The sequence below is a fragment of the Nanorana parkeri genome, unplaced genomic scaffold, assembly GCF_000935625.1.
Source record: "Nanorana parkeri isolate BGI_ZX_2015 unplaced genomic scaffold, ASM93562v1 scaffold666, whole genome shotgun sequence".
NCBI classification, from domain to species: Eukaryota; Metazoa; Chordata; class Amphibia; order Anura; family Dicroglossidae; genus Nanorana; species Nanorana parkeri.
Window position 1 is genome coordinate 934,210 of NW_017306934.1, and position 26,368 is coordinate 960,577.

The 26,368-nt window shown below is 42.8% G+C and overlaps 1 protein-coding gene across 1 annotated transcript; it reads left to right on the top strand.

The window, feature by feature from the left end:
* The first annotated feature begins 612 nt into the window (after positions 1 to 612).
* Positions 613 to 26,368, top strand: PRLR (prolactin receptor). Its single transcript, XM_018563456.1, has 11 exons — positions 613 to 701; positions 1,946 to 2,115; positions 5,422 to 5,591; positions 6,745 to 6,886; positions 7,554 to 7,614; positions 8,283 to 8,452; positions 14,255 to 14,424; positions 15,573 to 15,714; positions 17,213 to 17,312; positions 22,640 to 22,724; positions 25,197 to 26,368. Exons 1-11 carry the CDS (start codon positions 613 to 615, stop codon positions 26,178 to 26,180), a joined length of 2,283 nt encoding a protein of 760 aa, XP_018418958.1. The 3' UTR covers positions 26,181 to 26,368.

Sequence of the window (26,368 nt, forward strand, 5' to 3'; positions counted from 1 at the left end):
TTATAGAAGAACTCTGGGAATTTAAAAAAACTTACCCTTGCTTTGGGGCTACCTGCAACTGCAAGGGTTACCTGCTTGTTTTCTCTAGGGGGGTCAATTAAAGAAGATATACTCACCTGGTCCTCACCCCTGAATCTATTAGCACTCACCTCTTTCTCCGTGTGCTCCGGCTTTGGAATGTCCCCTGGTGTCCCCGTGTCTAATGCAAGTCAATCGATCTGCATAAGATGGGATGATGTCACGGATCCTTAGACCGCCAGAGCCCAGGGGAGAAGAGGCTGCAGGGACCGGTCTAGCAGCTCAATGGGACCAAGGATCAGGTGAGTATATTTGCTTTATTTAAGTCCCCCTAGACAAAACAAGCACTTAGCCTTTGCATTGCAGGGGTTGCCCCACTGCAAGGATACGTTTTTGTTTTTTTAAATCCCTGAGTTCTTCTTTAGTGCCTGGACCCCCCAGAAGCACATACTCATTTTCCCTTTTCTACCTCATTTAGCTGCGAGGACATGAAAATACCCAGCACCAAATATAGAGAAACATGTGGCTGTGTACCTGGGAGTGTCTCTGTGCAAACTAAAACTGGAGCAACATGGAGTATACACAAGGCTGAGTATGTGCAGCAGTACGATTGGACAATCAGAGCTGATTTACACAGCCATTCATGGCCATACACTGACTAGATCAGTGTATTTCTGCGGCAGGTACGGCCAGGTGTTTCTGATTAGCTGCGGACAGGAAGCATGTACAAATCAATGACTGGCTGACCCTGTCCGTGGCTCTTCATATGTAATCAATAAAGGAACTTTTCTTACGGCCAGGGACAGATGAGCGGCTCTATACACAGAATGTTTACGTCCTGATAATTGATTTAAAGAAAAAAAAATATTAAATAAAAAATAAATAAAAAGGTGATTAAAAAGTAAAAAGTAAGAAAATAATTATAGAAAATAAACAATAATAAGATAAAAACTATAAAAAAGTAAATTCTAAAAAAACGAGCACAGATCAAGCTGGGCCCCGTTCTGGGGCGGGAGGGGGCGTGGCAGTGCAATCCATGTCAATGGCCCCACAGACACACCCCCCGCCCGCAGTGCGATCGCCCGCATCGGAACACAATGCCCTTCGTTCCAGTGCAGTGCAAGCGGAGAAAATGCTGCTTAAAGCTCGCTCCTGTGATGGACTACAATCTCACGTTTAGTTTACTCATTTGAATTCAGATTGTAGTCCATCACAGGAGTGAGCTTGGAGCTGTGACTTCTTTACAACACACACAGGGACCATGGGGAACAAAAGTAGCCCCCCTTCAGAAGGAAGGACAGTGTCCGCACCAATTCAGAGCTGATTTGAGGATCTACAGCCGAGTGATACACAAATAAGATACATTTTTGGCAATAGTTAAAGTGACATTGAACCCTCAGATTTTGTAACATAAACCAATACTGTAATGTGCGCCTTACTGTAATCCATGGTAGTTTCCCTTCTCTTTGCTGCTCTTCCTTTTAAATCCTTATCTCTTCTCATGCCGGGGGAGAACTTCCCTTTGCAGCTGAGTGCCTCTTCCTGTAGTGCTGGCTTAGGTTGTGAACCTGCACACAGACACCATGTATCCATTCCAGAGACAAGGCAGTCTGCTGCAAAACAGAAGTTTTGCTCAGCATGAGAAGAGATACAGATTTAAAAGGAAGAGCAGCAAAGAGAAGGGAAACAATCATGGATTACAGTAAGGCGCACATTACAGTATTGTTTTATGTTAAAAAATCTGAGGGTTTAATGTCACTTTAAGGTACTTGAATGTATTTTTAAGGTTTAACTCCTGAGTTTAGTGTCACTTTAAGTAAAATGTGTTTTTTATTATGGGGGAGTGGCTCTAATATTGTAAGAGGATCTTGAATTCCTACTGCAAAGTCCACTTTAAACATTGTATATCTCTGCATTTGTGTTTCAGGAGTAAGGTAGAAAAGGAGTGCCCGGACTATCACTCTTCAGGGCCAAACACCTGCTTCTTTGATAAAGCCCATTCCTATCTCTGGATGTACTACTTTGTCTTCGTGAAAGCAACAAACGCACTGGGATCCAACGTGTCCACTGTTTTTCGGTTTGAGATCGGGGATATCGGTAAGAGGATACAAAACCAAAAAAAAAAACGAAGGCTGTTCGTACGTCACATTTTCCTGTTCTAGAAAACGTGAACTAGTCTTGAATGGTTGAGAATACACAATAGGCTCAATTCAGTATCTTATCTTACAGTCATGTGACTGTGATTTTCAAATATCATTGGACTGGGCTAAAAATAACTATCACTTTATCAAAAAATAAGTGACGTTATCTTGATGTTTTAGCTTTTGTGAACTGAACCTAATGTGCGTTAAGGGCCCAGATGCCCAATGTAGTCCCAACACATAGAAAAAGCAATGATGTCCTGTTGTCCCGAGATGTCAGTTCATACCATCGAACTGAAGAGGTGTGCACTAAGAAAAAGTAGGGCATGCAGTCAGGCCCGGCGCTACCGCAAGGCAAGTCAGGCAGCCGCCAGCAGGGTGAGGGCGGAAAAAAACAGGGCATTTTGACAAGTATTTCAAGAAAAAAGGGGAACACACAGGAGCTTTACGCTGAGTAAAAATATATAGTAATGACCAAATTCTAGGGTTTCAATACACTTATTCAAAAAAAGTACAGTCCCCTGTAAACAGAAATCCCTAAAAAGTGGAGATGGTCTAGTAAATAGATCACAATGAGTAATATATTATAACAAAGTTTAATGGTTGTCAACACTATACTTATAAAGACACCTATAACACGACATTTAAAAACAATTAAAAAACGCTTCCCTGGAATCACCTGAATATAATGATACGGGTACTGAACATTTGAATCTCCTACGGGGCAGGAAGTCTCTGATGTGAGTAAGATAATGATATATCAAAAATAGAAAAAAGGAGCTGTACTCACATTGTACGTAACCGGTAAAAAGATAATCCTGGTTAGATCCCACAACGATACATGCATGTAGTTGTTTTGGAAAGAATGTATCCTTATACAGCAGTTTCACTCCATAGGATCTATTTCATTGGTGAATCTGAAGTTCCATAAGTGCTTGCCTCCCCGTTCAATTGGACTCACACCACTGTGCAAAATAGGGGTTTCAACCCCAGAAGGGGAGCCTCCAAAAGGGTTCCCAACATAAGCGGCCGCACTGTAGAGTGGAGTGTGGTGGGGTTTCCACAGCAGTGTGCCCGGTGACACGGCAGGGGATGGGAGCTGTGTGTAATCACACTGGCATTGGCTCGCCTTTGTCTCCTGGTTTGGTGCCTCGGCTGCAATAGACACGCCCCTCTGAAGAAGCCCCGGCCATCGGGGGGAAACGCGTCAGGATAGCGTGTGTTTCAGCTTCCCAGGACACCCTTTGTTGACCCTTACACGTTCGGGTGAGAACGAAAACAAAGAATCTCCACAGCCTCCGAAGGAAATAGACCCATCAAACCAGGTGCGGATATTGCCGAACACAACGGCAGCGGTCCCTGTCTACTACAGTTAAGCCTGAGAGACAGGAGTGAGTCACTGTCTATTGCAGCCGGGGCACCAAACCAGGAAAACCCCTTTAGGACCGGTTCACACCAGCATTTTGAAAGCTTAAACTGAGGATAAGGCGAAGATGTGGCCAGGCAGGCAGAGTCGGCAACAGTCTAGCAGCAAGGTGCTGGCAGAGCAGAGGTCTTGGCACGAATGGGCAGCAAGGTACAAAATCAGCAGGCAGAATAGTCAGGAAACAGGCAAGAGTCAAGGTGTAAATCCAGCAAACGACACAGAGATAGGCTCACACAGGAAACTAACCCAAATCAACGGGCTCAGAGCACAGGAAGTGTCTGGTATTTAACCACCTGCTGACCGGCCGTTGTAATTAAACGGCCGGACAGCGGCTTCTTGAGGGCGGGTGGGCTTCTTTAGACGTCCCATCCCGTCCCGCTCGTGCCCGCCGTTAGGCGGCGCGCACGAACAGAAAATCAGCTTTCTATGTAAACAGCCAGTGATGGCTGTTTACATACAGGCGTTCAGGCGTCTGGCGAGACGCCCAATCGCTTGTAATTGCGTGCGGGTATGTGCCTCCCCGTCCGCCGCAGTCGGTGCTGGCGATCCCGGGCTCCGCTGCTCCCAGTGTGAGCCCGGGACCAGCACAGCAGCTCTGCGGCCGGAGATCAAACGGAGCTCAGTACATGAGCTCCGTTTGATCTCCTCTTCGGAATGCAGGCAGTGATGTGTATTACATCACTTCCTGCATTCAGTGTCACTCTCCGGTACAGAAACCGGAGAGAAGCTGGTGAAGCAGCTGTTTGCTTCATCAGCTTCTCTGGGGGTCCCTAGGTGACATTAGGGGTTTTAAAGACCCCTGATGTCTCCATAAAGAGGACCTGTCATTGCAAATTGGCTATCACATAGGGAGCTTGTTTGCTCCCTATATGATAGCAATAAAGTTAAGTGGGGAAAAAAAGTTTACATAAGAGTGAGTGCAATCATTCTAGTGCCATTAATCACTGATAACACTAAACTGATGAGCGGTAAAAGCTTTTAAAGTGTTGGCTATGGTCAATTTTGGGTATGGTAGCTTTTTTGCGATTTCGCGGGTGCGCGCAATTTTAAAGCTTGACATGTATAGTGTCTATTTACCCGACGTGACCCTGTCTTTTATATTTTACCAAAAAATTGGGTCATAATAAATGTTTTATAACATAATGTAGGGAGAACAGGTTTTTTTTTTCAAAATTTTCGGTACTTTTTTCATTATATAGTAAAGAAAAAAAACCCAGTGGTGATTAAATACCACCAAAAGAAAGCTCTATCTGTCCCCCAAAAATGGTATAAAATGTATTTCAGTACAGCGTTGCATGACGGAATAAATGTCAGTCAAAGTACCGCAGCGCTGAATACTGAAAAATGGCCGGGACAGGAAGGGGGTATAAACACCCCGGTCAGCAAGTGGTTAAAGCCTGAGTTAATTGCAGATTTTGTACAGCTGGATGGCAGGTGGAGCCAATGTGTCCACAAGGAGAGTTACTGAGTACAAAGAAGCGGAAGCAGAAACCAAGTCCTTCCAGTGGCTGCATGGCTAGGTTCTGCACCAGAGATCCGGGTTCAATCCCCGAACAGGTGCTGATCAGACAGGTATGTGACACCCAAGCCCAGAGTTGGGCTTTAATCACCAGCTGACAAGACTGTAAATATCCAGGCATCAGAGTTCACTAGTCAGGAGACTAGCAGGGCCAAATTATAAACTAGCTCATTTCACATGCACAAGAGGTCCGAGCCTGAAAAGTGGTCACTCTCCCTGCACTCTTAGGCAGTATTCTTGTGTTTGTTTCTCTTTACTAATTTCCGCGTGTGTTTTAGGGCTTCTCTATATTAAATAATAGACTTTATTTCCTTTAGTGCAAACCTACCCACCCAGAAATTTGACCCTTGACTACAAAACCGAAAAAGCCAGCCTACCTTACCTGTTGGTGACATGGGTCCCACCTAAGGAGGCCGATGTGAAAATGGGCTGGATCACACTTCAGTATCAGGTCCGCCTGAAGGAAGAGAAGAAGCATGTGTGGGAGGTGAGAGCCCAATATTTTATATCAGAGAAATGTTATCTGGCCAAAAATACATTTTCTGTTTTAATGCATTTTTCTTTAGATTTACTCTCAGATCATTCTAAAATATTACAGATACGTTTGTAATATAATCGTATATTTACTCTTTTGCAACCAGAAGGTGCCGTGTGTAAATCTGGCAAAGCTGGTACTCCAGGGGGTCAGATAGCTTACTGGTATGTTGTCAGTAGAAAGCTCTAAGGTTCCACACACAGTTAAAGGAGAACTATGGGGTCAGTGCTTTTCCCCATAGTTCTCCTAAGGGTAACGGGAGGACACAAACTAGCGTCCTCCCGTCACCCAAAGCTCAGTATACCGCGAGCTACAGCTCGCGGTATATTGAGACGCCGCAGCTGGAACGGATCCCGACAATTCTGTCTGCATCCGCCCAGCTGCGTGAGTGACAGCTGGCTCTGCCCATCTAGAGGCAGAGCCAGCTGTACCCGCCCTGTCCGTTCCACCAATCAGCGCTGGAGGATCGGACAGGGGAGGGGGGATCCCTGCAGGGAGCCGTGAGTGAAAGTCACGCCTCCCTGCACGGATAGATCGAGAAGTAAGCGAGCGCCGGTATGTGTTCGCTCACTTCCCGATCTACTGAGCCGACCTGTGACAGTTTCATTGTCACAGGTCGGCTCAGATTATGAGGCTGAGTGATTTTCACTCGACTCATAATTCTCCTTTAAATGACTGAAATGAGGAAAACACTCCATCCTTTTTTCCTGTAAAGGTGATTCCATTTAGATCTTTAGTGTGGCTTACTGATTTTTTTATTGTAAAGAGGACCTTATAATTTTTAAATGACTTACAAGTCAGTTTCAGAGCCAACTGTTTTACATACGGTAGCAACACTTGACCTGATTCTTGGACCGAAGTCAAGCTTATGGTACCTATGTTTGGATGTGGAGGAAGCTTTGCTAGGAGTAGGAGGGACCCAGGAGAAAGAATGAAGACAAAGAACATTGGTATATAGTACCAAGAACAATTGACATCTAAAAGGTCAAATTTAATTGGTAGATGTGGGAAATACAGACCTTTGTGAATACTCGTGCTTTGATACACATGGTACAGTGTTTTTTTTGCAAGAGGATGCTGATCATTTCATCATCTTACCTTGTAGGAGCATGTTGTTGACCATCAAACCAAGCTGAAGTTGTTTAGCTTGACTCCCGGAGAGGACTATGTGTTTCAGGTCCGATGCAAGGCTGACAGCAAGCACTGGAGTGAATGGAGCGAGGAAAGCTATATAAAGATTCCTGGAGGTAATGCCCTAATATATATTACATATGATTAGGGGTTCACATCAACTGATGAAGCTCATACAATAAACACTGTTAATATGAACAAAAATGATTGACTGGGTACCACTTTCTTTTTAAAGAACTTTGCTTGCTTTAGAGTACTTACCCATTCCAATAAAATAAAAGTTATAATAAAAGTTATACAGACCGCCAGAGCCCAGGGGAGAAGAGGCTGCAGGGACCGGTCTAGCAGCTCAATGGGACCAAGGATCAGGTGAGTATATTTGCTTTATTTAAGTCCCCCTAGACAAAACAAGCACTTAGCCTTTGCATTGCAGGGGTTGCCCCACTGCAAGGATACGTTTTTTTTTTTTTTTTTTTTAAATCCCTGAGTTCTTCTTTAGTGCCCCTGGACCCCCCAGAAGCACATACTATTTTTCCCTTTGCTACCTCATTTAGCTGCGAGGACATGAAAATACCCAGCACCAAATATAGAGAAACATGTGGCTGTGTACCTGGGAGTGTCTCTGTGCAAACTAAAACTGGAGCAACATGGAGTATACACAAGGCTGAGTATGTGCAGCAGTACGATTGGACAATCAGAGCTGATTTACACAGCCATTCATGGCCATACACTGACTAGATCAGTGTATTTCTGCGGCAGGTACGGCCAGGTGTTTCTGATTAGCTGCGGATAGGAAGCATGTACAAATCAATGACTGGCTGACTCTGTCCGTGGCTCTTCATATGTAATCATACTGATGAAATCACTTACAATGGATGCTTCTCCTTGATGTTTAAGGGCCCAGTCACACCATATCCAGTGCGTTCCGGCACAGTTCGAGCATAGATCAAGCTGGGCCCCGTTCTGGGGCGGGAGGGGGCGTGGCAGTGCAATTCATGTCAATGGCACCACAGACACGCCCCCCGCCCGCAGTGCGATCGCCCGCATCGGAACACGAGGTACAGGAATGCGCTCCGTTCCAGTGCAGTGCAAGCGGAGAAAATGCTGCTCAAAGCTCGCTCCTGTGATGGACTACAATCTCACATTTAGTTTACTCATTTGAATTCAGATTGTAGTCCATCACAGGAGCGAGCTTGGAGCGGTGACTTCTTTACAGCACACACAGGGACATAGGGAACAAATGTAGCCACCCTCCAGAAGGAAGGACAGCGTCGGCACCAATTCAGAGCTCATTTGAGGATCTACAGCCGAGTGATACACAAATAAGATACATTTTTGGCAATAGTTAAGGTACTTGAGTATATTTTTAAGGTTTAACTCCTGAGTTTAGTGTCACTTTAAGTAAAATGTGTTTTTTATTATGGGGGAGTGGCTCTAATATTGTAAGAGGATCTTGAATTCCTACTGCAAAGTCCACTTTAAACATTGTATATCTCTGCATTTGTGTTTCAGGAGTAAGGTAGAAAAGGAGTGCCCGGACTATCACTCTTCAGGGCCAAACACCTGCTTCTTTGATAAAGCCCATTCCTCTGTCTGGGTGTACTACTTTGTCGTCGTTAAAGCAACAAACGCACTGGGATCCAACGTGTCCACTGTTTTTCGGTTTGAGGTGGTGGATATCGGTAAGAGGATACAAAACCAAAAAAAAAAAACTAAGGCTGTTCGTACGTCACATTTTCCTGTTCTAGAAAACGTGAACTAGTCTTGAATGGTTGAGAATACACAATAGGCTCAATTCAGTATCTTATCTTACAGTCATGTGACTGTGATTTTCAAATATCATTGGACTGGGCTAACAATAACTGTCACTTTATCCAAAAATAAAAGACGTTATCTTGATGTTTTAGCTTTTGTGAACTGCGCCTAATGTGGCTTAAGGGCCCAGATGCCCAATGTAGTCCCAACACATGTTGTCCCGAGATGCAGGGCCGCCGTTAGGGGGGTACGGCCGACACTCAAGAAAGGGGCCCGCCCAGCCTCAGGGGCCCGCAAACCTTACCTGGATGACGGCCGTACAGGTGACTGAAGGCGGCCGAGCCCCTCAGCACCGTAGGAAGCCGGGGCCCGCACACTCCACATCGTATCCTCGGATGCTGTGCGAGCCTCCGGTGTCCCCCCTGTGTCCACTGCACATTAGGTTTTTAAAGATGGCCGCCGCGAGTAGCAGTATATATATTAAATGAAAATCATTCCCTGGTGGGGAATCAGTATGATCTGCATCTCTTGCTGATGCAGACCATACTGATCGCTCCCTCGTGGTGCCTCTGCTAACATGCAGGGAGCGATTAGTATGTCTGCACCAGCCAGTGTGCAGAGCACACTGATTCTTCACTGAAGCCCAGGGATGCAGCCCCCCTTCCTGCAAAACAGGTAAGCAGGAGAGGGGGACATTTTTTATGAACTATTATTAGTTGTGAGTGTGTTTTATTGTGTGTTTTTAATGTGTGTGTATTTTTATTTTTTTTAATGAAGCTATGTGTGTGTTTTTTAATGAGTGTGTGATATGTGTATTTTTTTTTAACCATGATTGCTGTTTAAATACAAGCGATCCGGCGTCTGTATAGACGCTGGATCGCTTGTACAATACGGCGCCGTGTCCCCCTCTGCAGCCGTCGGTGCTGCCGTCAGCTTCCCGGGCTCATCTGTCCCTCGTGTGAGCCCGGGACCGGCGTGGAGGGTCTCCACTGACAGATCGGAGGAGAGATCAGCAGCTTCTAGCCACGGATCTCTCCTCCGATCACTGGACATCGGAAGTGAGGTGCATTTCATCACTTCTGGTGTCACTGTACACAGTCTCCGGGTCCTAGAGCCAGAAGAAGAAGCCGATGAAGCAGATCTCGGCTTCATCAGCTTCTTTGGGGTCCCTAGGTGACACTAGGGGTCTGCAAGACCCCTGATGTCTCCATAAAGAGGACCTGTCACATTATATTTGCTATTACATAGGGGACTTGTTATCTCCCTATGTGATAGCAATAAAGCTGAGTGTGAAAATTTTTTTTAAAAATTAAAGTAACAATAAAAAATTCAAAAAACATTTTTTAACCACTTGAAACCCGCGGTGTTACACCCCCTTCCTGTCCCGGCCATTTTTCAGTATTTAGCGCTGCGGTACTTTGAATGACATTACCCAGGCCTAAAGCTGTGTAAGGGGCCCCAAAATTTGTGATGGCTGCCCTGCCGAGATGTCAGTTCATACCATGGAACTGCAGAGGTGTGCACTGAGAAAAAGTAGGACATACAGTATGCTTTTTCAGTGCAGCGCGTTGCACATATGAATAGAAATTAAATTAATCAAATATCACTTTGGGAAAAAAAAAAGGTAAACCGTGAGATGCTTTGTAACAAGTTACTTACACCTCTGGCCACTTAGTAGGGCCGCGCTGCTAATGTGAAACGGTCCGAAAGGGGTTTTCTGCTACTGATTTATCCAACTCCATTTTGAATCTCTTAATAAAAAGCCAAAGGTGCCGTATCCTGCAGGATTCAGGTTTTCATGTCATCACTGCCCAGTGGTGGGCAGGGTTGCTCAAGCCTGGCACAACAAGGATTACAGCTAGTAAGAGGCCTTCCTTCTCCTGTCCTGTGTCCCCCGAGGTTTTACAGATGTTGGGGTATAGAGACACACAGCTGTGCTCTATAATAATTATGAATAATTATGATCAGTTGACACTATCCCTGGACACAATCGTGCATCCAGGATGAGTAGTTGTTTTCTAACTGCATGTAATTATATCACATACCATATATGCGGCGTGCAGGCTTTTACATGCAGCAGCCACCTGACCATTAAGTTGAATGGGTGACAGTTGACGCTTGTAAATGTCAGATTAGGAATTGCTGCTGTAGGAAAACACAAATTCCTGACGCAGGAATCCCTAATCACACCTAAACTTACAGGTGTATAATACACAATAATACAAGTGTTTTCACTCTTTCTGTATCTTAGTACATTGACTGCATCAGAGGAAGTCTGCTATGACATGAATGAAAACAATATACTTTTTTTCATTAAACCTATTTTACTAGTCCGTGGAAGGGAATTGCAATTGCATCTGGTGATCTAGAAAGCATGTGCAAATTTGTACATGAAATTCAGCTGCTGATACACTGGATGCCAAACTAATACAAATTTGAAAGACCTAAAAGAATGTGTCTCGTGTAAACATTAAATTAATTACTAAAAATCATTGAAAAAAATACACTATTGGCACGTGCAGTGCAGCCCACAGCAGCCTCTGGAATGAATAAGTCTGTGATCAGAGAAGAATAAAAACACACAAACCTATAAGGAATGTAAATGTTCAATGAAACAATCACATAAGCTATACATCTGAATGATTCAGATGAGAATTCGAGATTTATTTTTATTTATTCTCGGGTGTGTACAGATGAAGAGTCGGTTTTATTGCAGCGTGAATCATTTTCAGAAAATGTCACCATCTGAAACACAACCTCGGCTAATGGATAAACTGTCTGTTCCTGAGCCAGCGTCCTGCACCGATATACTTCATAAACAGACTTAGCTGGCAAGCTCTGCAATCCTACAGCCTATGTCTATTTATAGCTACATAATATATAGCTACAATACATACATGTTATTTTGAGTAGGCAAAGCCTCTGTATTGGCTTACACATGCATTGTAAGCTGCCTTTATAGAAGGATAAAATGATTGCCGATATTCCTGTGTATGCATATATGTGTTTTACACATGCTGTGGGCGCCTGGTAATAACTATTGATGAGCTCATGTTCGGGCAGAAGCTGATCCGAACCTGGGCTCCTGCGAACATGGAAGGAAGCTCCTTCCTCAGCCGCCATTTCAGCTGCGGAGGGGGACATTAGCAAAGGGGCGGAAGGCTGTGGCATCATTGATCGTGTATGGCCACATGGCTACATTTGATCAATGACATTGACCTATAATGGTCATCAGTTTTACCCAATAAAGATAACCCAGAACCATTAAGTTTTCCTAAAGAGGTTTTACTCTTCCACACAGAAAGTAGATATGATCCATACAGGCAAGTTTAGAGATGTTACCACTTATTCTAGTGTAGATGTCAACTTGACCAGTACGGGTTGCTTTACTCAAGACAAATAGGCTGTTCACTTTGCAAAGGGAATTTTTCCTTGATGAATGAGGTAAAAGTTCTGTTGACTTCCATCATCCAATCATGTGCAATCAAAAATACTGTTTTGTTTTTTATTCACTAAGCTAAGGGAACATTCCCTTGCAAAGTGAACAGTATTTTTGCTTTTAGTGTATCCACCCCATAGTGTTCATGGCAGGTACACCCTATTCCCACAAACATTTAGGTGCTGGTAAAAATTCTACTGGATGCTGAGATCGCATTTTTCTGGGACTCACAGGAGAATAATGCAGAGAGCAGCGGCCTGTAGTATTCAGGGTTCACTCAGTGCTATTTTTTTTTTTTAATGGTCAGGGGGTTCTCCAATGGGGAGGTGGGGGCAAATAAGCAGAAGGATCCCAATGAAACGCACCTATAGTAGTATAGTAGTAGTCCGAAGTGGAGCTTAAACTGAGAATAAGGAGAAGATGTGGCCAGGCAGGCAGAGTCGGCAACAGTCTAGCAGCAAGGTACAAAGTCGGGATCGAGGAGAGAAGTCGTGAGGCGGAGCAGAGGTCTTGGCACAAATGGGCAGCAAGGTACAAAATCAGCAGGCAGAATAGTCAGGAAACATGCAAGACTCAAGGTGTAAATCCAGCAAACGACACAGAGATAGGCTCACACAGGAAACTAACCCAAATCAACGGGCTCAGAGCACAGGAAGTGTCTGGTATTTAACCACCTGCTGACCGGCCGTTATAATTAAACGGCCGGACAGCGGCTTCTTGAGGGCGGGTGGGCTTCTTTAGACGTCCCATCCCGTTCCGCACGTGCCCGTCGCTAGAAATCAGCTTTCTATGTAAACAGCCAGAGATGGCTGTTTACATACAACCGTTCAGGCGTCTGTAGAGACGCCCGATCTCTTGTAATTGCGTGCGGGTGTGCCCCCCCCCTCCGCCGCAGCCGGCGATCCCGGGCTTCGCTGCTCCTGGTGTGAGTACACGAGCTCCGTTTGATCTCCTCCTCCTCTTCGGAATGCAGGCAGTGATGTGTATTACATCACTTCCTGCATTCAGTGTCACTCTCCGGTATAGAAACTGGCTGTTTCTGCTTCATCAGCTTCTCTGGGGGTCCCTAGGTGACATTAGGGGGTCTTAAAGACCCCTGATGTCTCCATAAAGAGGACCTGTCACTGCAAATTGGCTATCACATAGGGAGCTTGTGATAGCAATAAAGTTAAGTGGGGAAAAAATGTTTACAAAAAATTAAAGTTAAAAAAAAATTAAATATAAAGTCACATATCAAAGCAATAAAAAAAAAAAATTAAAGTCCCCCGCCCCCACATGCACCCGCAAACATGCGTCGAGTCCGCCTACATGCGAAAACGACGATTACATACATTGCGCCGCACATGTTACATATCGCTGCGAACGTCGGAGTGAGAGCAATAATTCTAGGGCCATTAATCACTGATAACACTAAACTGATGAGCGGTAAAAGCTTTTAAAGTGTCGGCTATGGTCAATTTTGGGTATGGTAGTTTTTTTGCGATTTCGCAGGTGCGCGCAATTTGTAAGCTTGACATGTTTGGTGTCTATTTACCCGACGTGACCCCGTCTTTTATATTTTACCAAAAAATTGGGTAATAATAAATGTTTTATAACATAATGTAGGGAGATCAGGTTTTTTTTCAAAATTTTCTGTACTTTTTTTATTATATTAGTTAAAAAAAAAACCAGTGGTGATTAAATAACACCAAAAGAAAGCTCTATCTGTCCCCAAAAAATGGTATAAAATGTTTTTCAGTACAGCGTTGCATGACGGAATAAATGTCAGTCAAAGTACCGCAGCGCTGAATACTGAAAAATGGCCTGGACAGGAAGGGGGTATAAACACCCCGGTCAGCAAGTGGTTAAAGCCTGAGTTAATTGCAGATTTTGTACAGCTGGATGGCAGGTGGAGCCAATGTGTCCACAAGGAGAGTTACTGAGTACAAAGAAGCGGAAGCAGAAACCAAGTCCTTCCAGTGGCTGCATGGCTAGGTTCTGCACCAGAGATCCAGGTTCAATCCCCGAACAGGTGCTGATCAGACAGGTATGTGACACCCAAGCCCAGAGTTGGGCTTTAATCACCAGCTGACAAGACTGTAAATATCCAGGCATCAGAGTTCACTAGTCAGGAGACTAGCAGGGCCAAATTATAAACTAGCTCATTTCACATGCACAAGAGGTCCGAACCTGAAAAGTGGTCACTCTCCCTGCACTCTTAGGCAGTTTTCTTGTGTTTGTTTCTCTTTACTAATTTCCGCGTGTGTTTTAGGGCTTCTCTATATTAAATAATAGACTTTATTTCCTTTAGTGAAAACCTACCCACCCAGAAATTTGACCCTTGACTACGAAACCGAAAAGGCCAGCCTACCTTACCTGTTGGTGACATGGGTCCCACCTGAGAAGGCCGATGTGAAAATGGGCTGGATCACACTTCAGTATCAGGTCCGCCTGAAGGAAGAGAAGAAGCATGTGTGGGAGGTGAGAGCCCAATATTTTATATCAGAGAAATGTTATCTGGCCAAAAATACATTTTCTGTTTTAATGCATTTTTCTTTAGATTTACTCTCAGATCATTCTAAAATATTACAGATACGTTTGTAATATAATCGTATATTTACTCTTTTGCAACCAGAAGGTGCCGTGTGTAAATCTGGCAAAGCTGGTACTCCAGGGGGTCAGATAGCTTACTGGTATGTTGTCAGTAGAAAGCTCTAAGGTTCCACACACAGTTAAAGGAGAACTATGGGGTCAGTGTTTTTCCCCATAGTTCTCCTAAGGGTAACGGGAGGACACAAACTAGCGTCCTCCCGTCACCCAAAGCTCAGTATACCGCGAGCTACAGCTCGCGGTATATTGAGACGCCGCAGCTGGAACGGATCCCGACAATTCTGTCTGCATCCGCCCAGCTGCGTGAGTGACAGCTGGCTCTGCCCATCTAGAGGCAGAGCCAGCTGTACCCGCCCTGTCCGTTCCACCAATCAGCGCTGGAGGATCGGACAGGGGAGGGGGGATCCCTGCAGGGAGCCGTGAGTGAAAGTCACGCCTCCCTGCACGGATAGATCGAGAAGTAAGCGAGCGCCGGTATGTGTTCGCTCACTTCCCGATCTACTGAGCCGACCTGTGACAGTTTCATTGTCACAGGTCGGCTCAGATTATGAGGCTGAGTGATTTTCACTCGCCTCATAATTCTCATTTAAATGACTGAAATGAGGAAAACACTCCATCCTTTTTTCCTGTAAAGGTGATTCCATTTAGATCTTTAGTGTGGCTTACTGATTTTTTTATTGTAAAGAGGACCTTATAATTTTTAAATGACTTACAAGTCAGTTTCAGAGCCAACTGTTTTACGTAGCAACACTTGACCTGATTCTTGGACCGAAGTTAAGTTTATGGTACCTATGTTTGGATGTGGAGGAAGCTTTGCTAGGAGTAGGAGGGACCCAGGAGAAAGAATGAAGACAAAGAACATTGGTATATAGTACCAAGAACAATTGACATCTAAAAGGTCAAATTTAATTGGTAGATGTGGGAAATACAGACCTTTGTGAATACTCGTGCTTTGATACACATGGTACAGTGTTTTTTTTGCAAGAGGATGCTGATCATTTCATCATCTTACCTTGTAGGAGCATGTTGTTGACCATCAAACCAAGCTGAAGTTGTTTAGCTTGACTCCCGGAGAGGACTATGTGTTTCAGGTCCGATGCAACACTGGCAACAAGCTCTGGAGTGAATGGAGCGAGGAAAGCTATATAAAGATTCGTGGAGGTATTGCCCTAATATATATTACATATGATTAGGGGTTCACATCAGCTGATGAAGCTCATACAATAAACACTGTTAATATGAACAAAAATAATTGACTGGGTACCACTTTCTTTTTAAAGAACTTTTCTTGCTTTAGAGTACTTACCCATTCCAATAAAATAAAAATGATACTTTTATTATAAAATCCCATCAAACCATTGTATCGCTGCTCAAACCAGAATTTATCATTGTCAGCAGCTTGAAGTGCCTGGCAGCTTGGAGACCTCCGTATAACTTTAATCGAAGACCTGAAAACTCTGAATGATACATAAATAATTGTCGTATTCAGCTTGCACCGTTTCCGTTTTTATTCAAGTGTAGGCAAGAAAATCATTTATAATGTAACATTAAAAAAATGAAAAAATAATAATTTTTTAAATCCAAATTGTTTAAACAGTATAGATTTAGGGTTTTTTTTGTTGGCTTGCTGGTATAAGTGCTGGGAAATGTTTGTCTTGTGAGTGACTATACACTACAAACACATTTGACATAGTTCAGCACCCCAGATCACATCTGCAGCCATTAGGTAAATAAATCTCTGAAACAGAAAAGTAAAAAACCTCCTTGCGTTACTATCACAGATGTTTATGTAGTATATACTGTCTATATACTAATATTATATGCAATATTTTATCATGAAAATAAAAAAATGTTAATTTATAAATATGATTGTATTATTTTATATAACTATTATAATTATTATTATTATTCAGGATTTATATAGCGTCAACAAGTTGCTCAGCGCTTTGCAAAATGGAGGAGACAGTACAGTTACAATACAATTTACAATACAATACAATTTCAGTACAATAGGGTTAGGAGGGCCTGCTCGTGAGAGCTTACAATCTAGTAGGAGGGGCAAGTGATACAAAAGGTAATAATTGTTTAGATTGAGTTATTGGAAGAAGTAAAAGGGCAGTTATGTTGAGATGAGATAGGCTTCCCTAAAGAGATGGGTTTTTAAGGATCGCCTAAAGGTGGGCAGCATAGGAGATAAGTGGACAGAATGGGGTAAGGAGTTCCAGAGGATGGGGGACACTCTGGAGAAGTCCTGGAGGCGAGCATGGGAGGAGGTAATTAAAGAGCTAGAGAGCAGGAGGTCTTAATTAAATCATTAAATCTGTGATTATATATAACATTTATCTTTACCATTTATGATAAAATGATGTATTTAAACATCTGTGGTAGGGTTCTTTTTTTTTGTATTGTGTTAGATATACAATTTCTATTTAACTGTATGTCAAGCCTAAAACTTTCCCCCCCCCCCCCATAGAGTGGAGAAGGTTAGAACACCTGTCAAGTTTCAATTGCTATTTGCAACTAAGAAAACATTTGGCTGGACATACACATTATATTAGATTTCTTCTAATACATATCAATGTGTCATTTTGATAAACTGTATATTATGACTGCTGTTTCTGACCCATTATTGATTGACCCATTGTTCTGTGCACTCAAGGTCCAAGGAAAAGAGACATGACACTGTGGATATCAATTGCTGTGCTGTCCGTTATCATTTGTCTTACAATGATTTGGACAATGGCACTGAAAGGATGCAGGTGAGTCTTGTCAATGCACACGTAGTAGAGTGGGAGGATACTGAAACATTAACGTTTATCTGTAGCCAAACTTTTGTTTAAGTAGTGTAGGGAAAGGTGTCAGGATTTTCTTAAGTAGTCCTTGTCCTGTTTGGGAAATTGCCCTTCAATCCCTGTCTTGACAAAACATTACGATGTAAGAGGATATCTCCAAATGGAAGAGAAATCCCCTTTTACACAATTGCTTTCACCAGAACAGGGGAGATTTCCCACTTATTTATGTTCTGGTGGCAACTGCAAAATGTTTCCCTTTTGGCACCTGAGGCACCTTGGTGGGAGGGTGGTGGAGAGTGACTCAGCTAGGAGCCGGGCAGGGAGATGTGTAAGGGCTTTGCATCTCCTTGCCCAGCTCTTAGCAACATGGTATGCTCTTGCCGGCGTCCTGCAGATCTCCTGCGGGCAACATCACTCATTGCCAGGAGCTTGGCGGGACGCAGGCAAAAGCGTCCCAGATTGCTAAGAGCTGGGTGGAGAGATGTGAATGGCCCTTACACATCTCCCCACCTGGCTCTTAGCAACCTGGGATTTTCTGGCTGAAAAGGGGGCTGCAGGCACACAGCAAACATTGCAGTGTGCCTGCCTGCCCATGCCCCCCACCCCCCACGTGACCCAAAGCAACAGCCTCAGGCCGTCTCATCATAGGGATGTCCCTGGGAAAGGGTAAGACATACAGCAATAAAAGCTTAAATACAAAAAATTGCTGTTTTTTTATTTTTGGATTCACATAACACCACTGTTGGCCCCGCACATTTTTATACTGATTACAGGTGGCAGTGCGGGATTCTGAATGTTAGCAATCAAAACATGGCTGGATTCCTAATGTTAGGAACAAGTATTTTTCTATTGCACAAGAAAACGAAGAGAATGGTGATAGTAATAGGTGACGGATAGTGAAATAAACAAATTATATTCCAAAATGGTTACAACAAGCATATAAAAAATCCAATGATTAAATGTAAGGCAGAGGTTGTCCTATAAATAGGGATCCACTTTATTTTATGGAGAAGCAATGCAGCCAGTTCTATGGGCGAGGGATAAGAGCTCCAAGGAAAACTGCCAAACAAAATCAGAAAAAGAGAGCAGCACAAACATGCGCCATAGTGTAGCCAGTGATATCTAATACATATGTAATGAAATCCAAGTAAAATGCTCTCATGAGAAATAGAAGTAAGGGAAGTGGTAAGACCTGCGAAAAGGAGACAAGCAGTGTCTAGCAGCCTGACGGGACTGAGAATCAGGTGAAGTGTGCGCCACAAAAAACAGATATGCCCTTGCACACCAGACCAAAATCCCACTGTAGTATGTAGAAGGGTGCTGGAAAGACGTGCGGTTGGCGCCGCACATATTCAAACGTAGAGGAGATAGTCACCCGCACACCAAGGTTCCAATGTATCAATATATCAATATGTCTGCCTTTCATTGACGGCAGACACACATGGCATCATAAGTATGAGCAACGTTTTGGAACCTATCGATGTCCCTTCATCAGGAAAATAACATAGTGACAACATACTTGTGTTGCCATGTGTATCTGCCTTCAATAAAAGGATGTGTTGATGCATTGGACCTTGGTGTGCGGGTGACTATCACCTCTACCCTAGAAAAAATGAGCACTTAAAAGGAGAACTATGGGGTTAGGGCTTTTCCCCATAGTTCACCTTAGGGTAACGGGAGGACACAAACTAGCATCCTCCCATCACCCTAAGCTCAGTATACCGCGAGCTACAATTATGTCTGGATCCGCCCAGCTGTGTGAGTGACAGCTGGCTCTGCCTATCTAGAGGCAGAGCCAGCTGTACCAGCCCCCTCCCCCGTCCGTTCCGCAAGTCAACGCTGGCGGATCGGAGCCGGGAGGGGGGAATCCAGCCCCTCCCCTGTCACAGCAGAGAGCCGTGACAGGATCGAGAAGTGAGCGAACGGCAGTATGTGTTCGCTCACTTTCCGATCTACTGAGCCAACCTGTGACAGTCTCATTGTCACAGGTCGGCTAGAACTATGAGGATGAGTGAAAAGCACTCACCTCATAGCTCTCCTTTAGCCATTGCAGTGCAGGGGTAGCCCTACTGCAATAGTAAGTTTTTAGCTTCTTCTTAAAAGAAAAAAAATATTTGGCTTTAAATCTATTCTAACATGAAATTCCAGACAAATGCTTCAAAATTGCATAATGAATTGTCCACCCCTGTGTTAGCAGAAGCAGATAGTAACATTTGTAAAATGCCATAAAATATATATGTAGAGAAGAAGAGCTTTTTTTTTTTTTTTAAGCAAGGAAAGTTATTTTTTCTTTTCCTTCTTGAAAATGGAAAACTTGTTTTCCTGGCACATTCCCAGGAGTTCCTGACACAGTGCCAGGTATCTAGGAAATTACTCATGAAGGTGGATTGGATGAAGGAAATATTTTTACTATGGGTTGTTACTATATACTTCTATAGAATTTCAGTTGAAAGCGGTCAAACCTTTTAAGAATGATGGCACCAGCAGTGCTTGTCTGAAGTGGTTAGCATTGCTGACATGGAATGGAGTGCTGGTGTCCCGGGTTCTAATGGAATTCTCTCTGCTAGGAATGTTTAAGTTATTTCCACGTTAAGTGGGTTTTCTTTGTTTTTCTTTTTCTTTACTCCAGTTTTTTTTATGGCGGGGGAAGTATTTAAATAGGCTTCTGTCTAAAAGGGTCCGACATTGCTTTGCTTGTGTGACTGCAATGCTAACATCAGTTTATCATCAGTTCCTCCTCCCAAGAAGATGTTGAATGGTGAAATTCCCCTGTAAAAGTACTGTAGAATATATTATATGGCCTAAAGTATGTGGACACCCCTCCAAGGGTTGAGTTCAAGTGTTTCCAGTGAAGGGTCCTGATAATACTACATCATACAAAGACATTTTAGATAATCCTGCACTTTCAACCTTGTGGTAACAGTTTGAGGAAGGCCCTTTCTTCCAGAATGATTGCGCCCCTGTGCATAAAACCCGCTTCATAAAGACATGGTTTGATGTATTTGGTAGGGATGCCTTTGGTATAAATTGGAACACCAGGGCACAGACATTTTCAGCTTCAGGATGGAGGCTCTCCTGTGCACAAACCCAACTCAGTGCAGACATAGTGTGATGAGTTTGGTAGGAAAACTTACCTGAACTATAGCTCACCCACATGCAGAGATGAATATGCTATGTGTGTGGGGGCATTTTCTTGTGTTTTCAGAGGCCACTCAAAGTGAAGGGACTGCTTTATTTAAGTGCTCAGGGTTGCTAGAGGGAATGCATAGTCTTTTTAATGCTTAGATATACATGAAAAAATTATTATCAATGGGGAGTTTATCAAAACTGGAGCAGACTAAATCTGGAGCAGCTGTGCATGGCAACCAATCAGCATCCACCTTTCCTTTTTTAAAGCTTAACTAAACAAACTGAAGAGAGAAGCTGATTGGTTGCCATAGGCAACTGCTCCAGATTTTGTCTGCTCCAGTTTTGATAAATCCCTCCCAGTGTGTTTTAACATTGATTTTGATCATTTCAATGTGTAGGTAAATATGTATATGAGGGACAGTGCTACACAATGGCTGTGTTGCTGCTTCTTCTTCCAATATGAGTCTGTGGGTCAGCCAGTTCATTGAAACCAGTACACTCCCTATTTGACAGATATCTTTTCTCAGCAGTCATTAAGAAGGAAGTTAAAGGGATTGGAAACTGACATTGAAATCACTATATTTAATATAGTAACAAACATATTGCGTAAACATGTAAAAACTCAAAGTTGCATCAATATTACTATATATTGCAATTTTAACTTAAAACATGTTCTCATTGAATATACAGTGTTCCCTCTAAGCTGACCACACTCAATAAAATCTGAATGTAAAATCTTCTGTAGTTCTATCAACATCTACCTTTTCTGCATGGCTGCACCCCTGTGCACAACACCAGGTCTATAAAGACATATTGTATTGAGTTAAAGTAGAAAGAACTTGAGCAGCCTTCACACAGCCCTGACCTCAACCCTACTGAACACCTTTGGGATGAATTGGAATGCTGATTGTTAGCCAGGTCTTCTCACCCAAATTCAGTATCTGATCTCACAAATGCTCTTTTGGCTGAATGAGCACAAATTCCCACTCCAAAATCTTGTAGAAAGCCTTCTCAGACAAGTGGATGGTGTTTTAGCCTCGCTCATATAGGTAAGATGGTCAGGTTTCCACAAAAGTTTGGCCATATGGTATAGTTTTGTTAAATTAGTTTAGTAGATTGTTCTGAGATTTTGCAACCGGATTGTAATTTATAAAAGCATAACTTTGTTTCATATCTACAATACCCAAATCAAGTGACATATGCCATTTTGTAAACTGTAACCACTATTTTATGGTACATGTAGACAGTAGTACTAACCAGTTTTCACTGTATATACATTTCTCTGGATTGTTATTTTGGCTTGACGAACAGTATACTGATAGAGAAATATCCCAGGAAAATATTTAATTCCAATAAAACCCCTTTTTAAAGTGTTATCCACACAAGTTTAACATTTCTTCACCTACTGAGCCTTCTGTAGGCTGACTCCTTAGTGGAAGCAGAAGGCTGCGTGAGGTCTTGGTCTTCTCAATCTGCTCAGAAATTTAGATGGAGTCAAGTCTTTTCTCAGTTTTGGATATAGTGGGGTAGGGTTAGCACCTTTGTCAAGTTTTCTGTGATGAATTGGAACATCGATTGTCAGCCAGATCTCCTCACCCAATTCAGTATCTGATGTCACAAATGCTCTTTTGGCTGAATGGGCACAATTTCCCATAGACACACTCCATAATCATATGGAAAGCCTTCTCAGAAGAGTCGATGTTGTTTTAGCCCCAAGAGAGGGAAGGGGGGTTGACTCCATATTGATGTCATGGTTTTGGAATGGAATATCTAACAAGCTCATATAGGTGAGATGGTCAGGTGTCCACAAATGTTTGGCCATATGGTATAGTTTTGTTAAATCAATTTAGGAGATAGTACAGAGATCTTGCAACCTGATTTTAACTTGTATAAGCAGAACTTTGTTTCATACTGTATTTCCAATACTCACTCAAGTGAAGTGACATATGCCATTTTATCAACTTTAACCACTATGTTATGGTACATGTAGACAGTAGTACTAACCAGTTTTAGTTTTTTATTGTATTTCTTCTTCTTTTTATTGACTGTATTTCTCTGGATTGTTATATTGGTTTGACATATCCTGAGTAATATTCAATGAAACCACTTTTTAAAGTGTTCTCTGGACAAGTTTAAAACTTCTTCACCTATTATACCTTCTGTAGGCTGACTCCTAAGAGCATGGACAGCAGTGAGGTCTTGGTCTTCTCAAAAATTCAGATGGAACCAAGTCTTTCTCAGTTATGTAAAGTAGGATAGGCTTAAAACTAGGGATGCACCGATACTGTTTTTTTGTATCGAGTACAAGTACTGATATTGGTAACGATACCGGAAGTCCCATTAAGGAAGCCGGGCAGCATGTAATGACTGGCTGCCCTGCTTCCTGATACTGGAAGTTTCATTATCGGGCAGGCATCAGAAGCATTTGGGCAAGTACAAGTACTCGCCCAAATACTCGGTATCGGCACCAATACTGATACTAGTATCAGTGCATCCCTACTTAAAACCTCTGTCAATGTCAAGTTTTCTCTTGGTACCTTGTAACAGTCGGGAAGTATTGTCATCACTTCCTGTCTGTGTGACACAACAATAAGTGAAGGGAAATGTCCCCAGTGAGAAACCAAACAGAACTGTGCAACTTTACCCCTCTAGCCATAACAAGTATACCCTTCCTCCCCACTCTTTGCATTAGCTTGTTAAATAAGCCTATATTGTGACTTTATATCTCAGGGCTCCAATCGCCCTTTTGGACCAGCCAGCCTGCCCTGTCTACCAGCCAGTCTGAAACCTGGGCCTTACTTGGCTCTCAGAGTTCCTTAAAAAGTTAACCGCAAATTCTAACTCATACAAAGTTATTTTAATGCAATAGAAAATGTCACTTTGTATTTTTTCTAGCTAAATGAAGCTGTAATAGGAGGTATTACGCACCATGCTCCCATTTTATTTTTAATCAGCAGCCTCAAATGCTGAATTTCTACCCAACTTCTAAATAACAGTTTCTAAAGCCATTACCTACCGGCTTTAACAGGTCTGTGAGATATCAAAGAATGCTAGCCATTAAAACAGTAGAGCAATGGCCATTATCTCTGCTGTTCAGTGCTTTGACTACCTGCCCACTGCTATGCAGGGCAGACTTCAAGAAGTGAAGATGAAACCAGAGACAAAGGTAGCGGCTTATTAATTTAACCACTGAGAGGTCTCAGAAGGAACGTGCCCACTATGAGAGTATATGAAAGAAGTGAATACATTTTAAACTTGCCCAGAGAACCACTTTCAGTTGATTGTACCATACTCCTGCCAAAACTTGAGGGAAACAAACGCCCCTCCGGCCCTAATCCAGGCCTGAGTAACCAGTGACTTAACCTGATAACCAGCACTGACATTTGCTAGGCCATATTCTGATTTGCACATTTTATAAACCAATCACAAAGCAGGAATGGCAATCCAGAGCAGAGCATTTCCATTATAAGGGAATTTTGTTTGCTCTCTGCACACACAGCTCAGATCGGCCCACTATGAAAGATATAGTCATGGCAGCTACAAGGATGCCGATGTAGAAATAATTTGTAAGTATGTGCTAACTGCTTATTACTTTCCAAGGTACTGTGTGATCCAATGACTCCCAGGGCTTGTTTGCACAGATGTCTTGTATAGTATATTGCTTCAAATGATTTTTTTATTGATCATTAAAGTGACACTCCAAATAAACAGAAATAGATAGTTGAAACATGTAGTTTTATCTGCTAAAATGCTTATAATTCCATTTAACCAATCAGGTAATTAACACATTGATGCATGCTAATGTAAATTACATATGATCATGTAGCAGCCTGATTATACAATCCCCTTTTAAAATTTGCCAACAAATACGTAGCAGGCTTGCCTGATCTGATACAAATGTAATGATTTGCTTAGGTAGGCTCGCATAGCTTGGTAAACTTAAAGATAATTGTACAATCGAGCTATAGCACTTATGACCAAGGATGACATCTCTATTTAAAGTCTGCAGCTCTACAGCGCTATGAGTCTCCTTTCTGCCTCTAGTCTCTAATACAGGGGTAGGCAACATCAGCCCTCCAGCTGTGGTGAAACTACAACTCCCATTATGATCCTGCCTCTGGAGGTTATGACTGCGGCTGTTAGAGTTTTGCATTGCCTCGAGAAACTTGTAGCTTCACTACAGCTGGATGGCAGAGATTGCCTACCCATGCAAAGTTATTGCAGTCTATTGGGTGAATTGGGTTACACAAAGAGCAGTAATGATCTGTTCTATGATTAGATTGCATGCAATCTATTTATGCTAAATTTACCTCAATGTCACAATTTGCTTGATAATCTATACAAAGAAGTTACAAAGCTTTGGGGTTGATATATTTTGTGGCAATCCCTTCTGGAAAAACTTTGCCATCAGCCATTTCTGAGCCTGCAATGGCTGATAATGAGAGATATTTGCCATTGCTAAAAACTGCATGATACATATAGATTTAATGCAAAATGCTTCTGTATTGATGTATTGATATGCAAAATACTTTACATATTATTGTTTTTTATTTCTAACTATGTATGTGCAAAAGTCTAAATCCTTATATTTAATAATTTATGGAAAAAGGACTAATCTGAAGACTCTGGTGCACACAAGCCCATACATAGAATGTAATTATCTGTGTTTTATGTTGTTGTTCATTTGCCCTTTTACTATTGTTTTCTTTCGTTTCTTGGCAGAGCGGGAAATCTGAAGACCTTTTGAGTGCCTTTGGCTGTCAAGGATTTCCCCCAACCTCTGACTGCGAAGATCTTTTGGTAGCGTTTTTAGAGGTGGATGATAGCAAGGAGCACCTCATATCCAGTCCAGAAAGGGACCCTCAAAGCCACCATATTAAAGTTTCTCCTGTGGACACAGACAATGACTCTGGACGAGAAAGCTGTGACAGTCCTTTTGTTCCCTCTGAAGGAAACAAGGACCAAAGGGTCCTTTCCCAGGGTTTTGAGAGTGCTGAAATCAGCACTACTCATGACTTATCTGCAACTAAATGTCCTTGGCCATTACAAAATAACAAGTTGGACTACAGCGATAACAAGTCTTTTAACTGGCCCGATGGGAGGGCAATGGATAACCCTTCTCCAAATTCATCGTACCACAACATCACAGACATTTGCAAGCTAGCCCTTGGCGCTATGAATGTCAACACGCCAGCATTTCTGATGCCAAATGGAGAAAACAGCCAGCAGGCATACTTTAGGACAATAGAGACCATTGGCGAGGAGAGCCAAAACAAGCATATTGACTTGGCAGATTTGCATTCCAAGGGCGTGGACCCTGATATGCTCCTTTTACTGGCCAACCAGAAGAATTCTTTAATGCTTCCTCGAGCCATGGACTATGTGGTAGTTCATAAAGTTAACCAAAACAATGCCCTAGCATTAATACCAAAACACAAAGAGAACAGAGGCAAAACGGACCAATATTTAGCACTAGCTACGAACAGAGAATATTCAAAAGTGGACCGGGTAGAGGGAAACAATGTTTTAGTGTTAATGCCAAATCCGGAGGTTCAGGTCAGCCCTTCCATTGGCAAAGCTATGAAGGAGTTTGCTCAAAAGGCCCTACAGAGCCAAACTGCGGGCTTTATCAGACCAGCTCAAAATGAAGGCAATATGCACACTGCTGGGATGGGGTATTTGGATCCCTCAAGTTTTATGCCTTGATCTTATTTAACAGGCAGCTCCACAGTGATATATTAAGTCGGGACCAGTAGAGCGGGGTGGCAGTGACTGTACTGTGTAGACTGCACTCACATTGGTGTCCTCAGTACTGTGATCTGCTACATGAAAGTCCCAGTTTGAATGACGTTCAACTCCTGTGGCCTACTCTTAAAGCCCAACTCCAGCCAAAG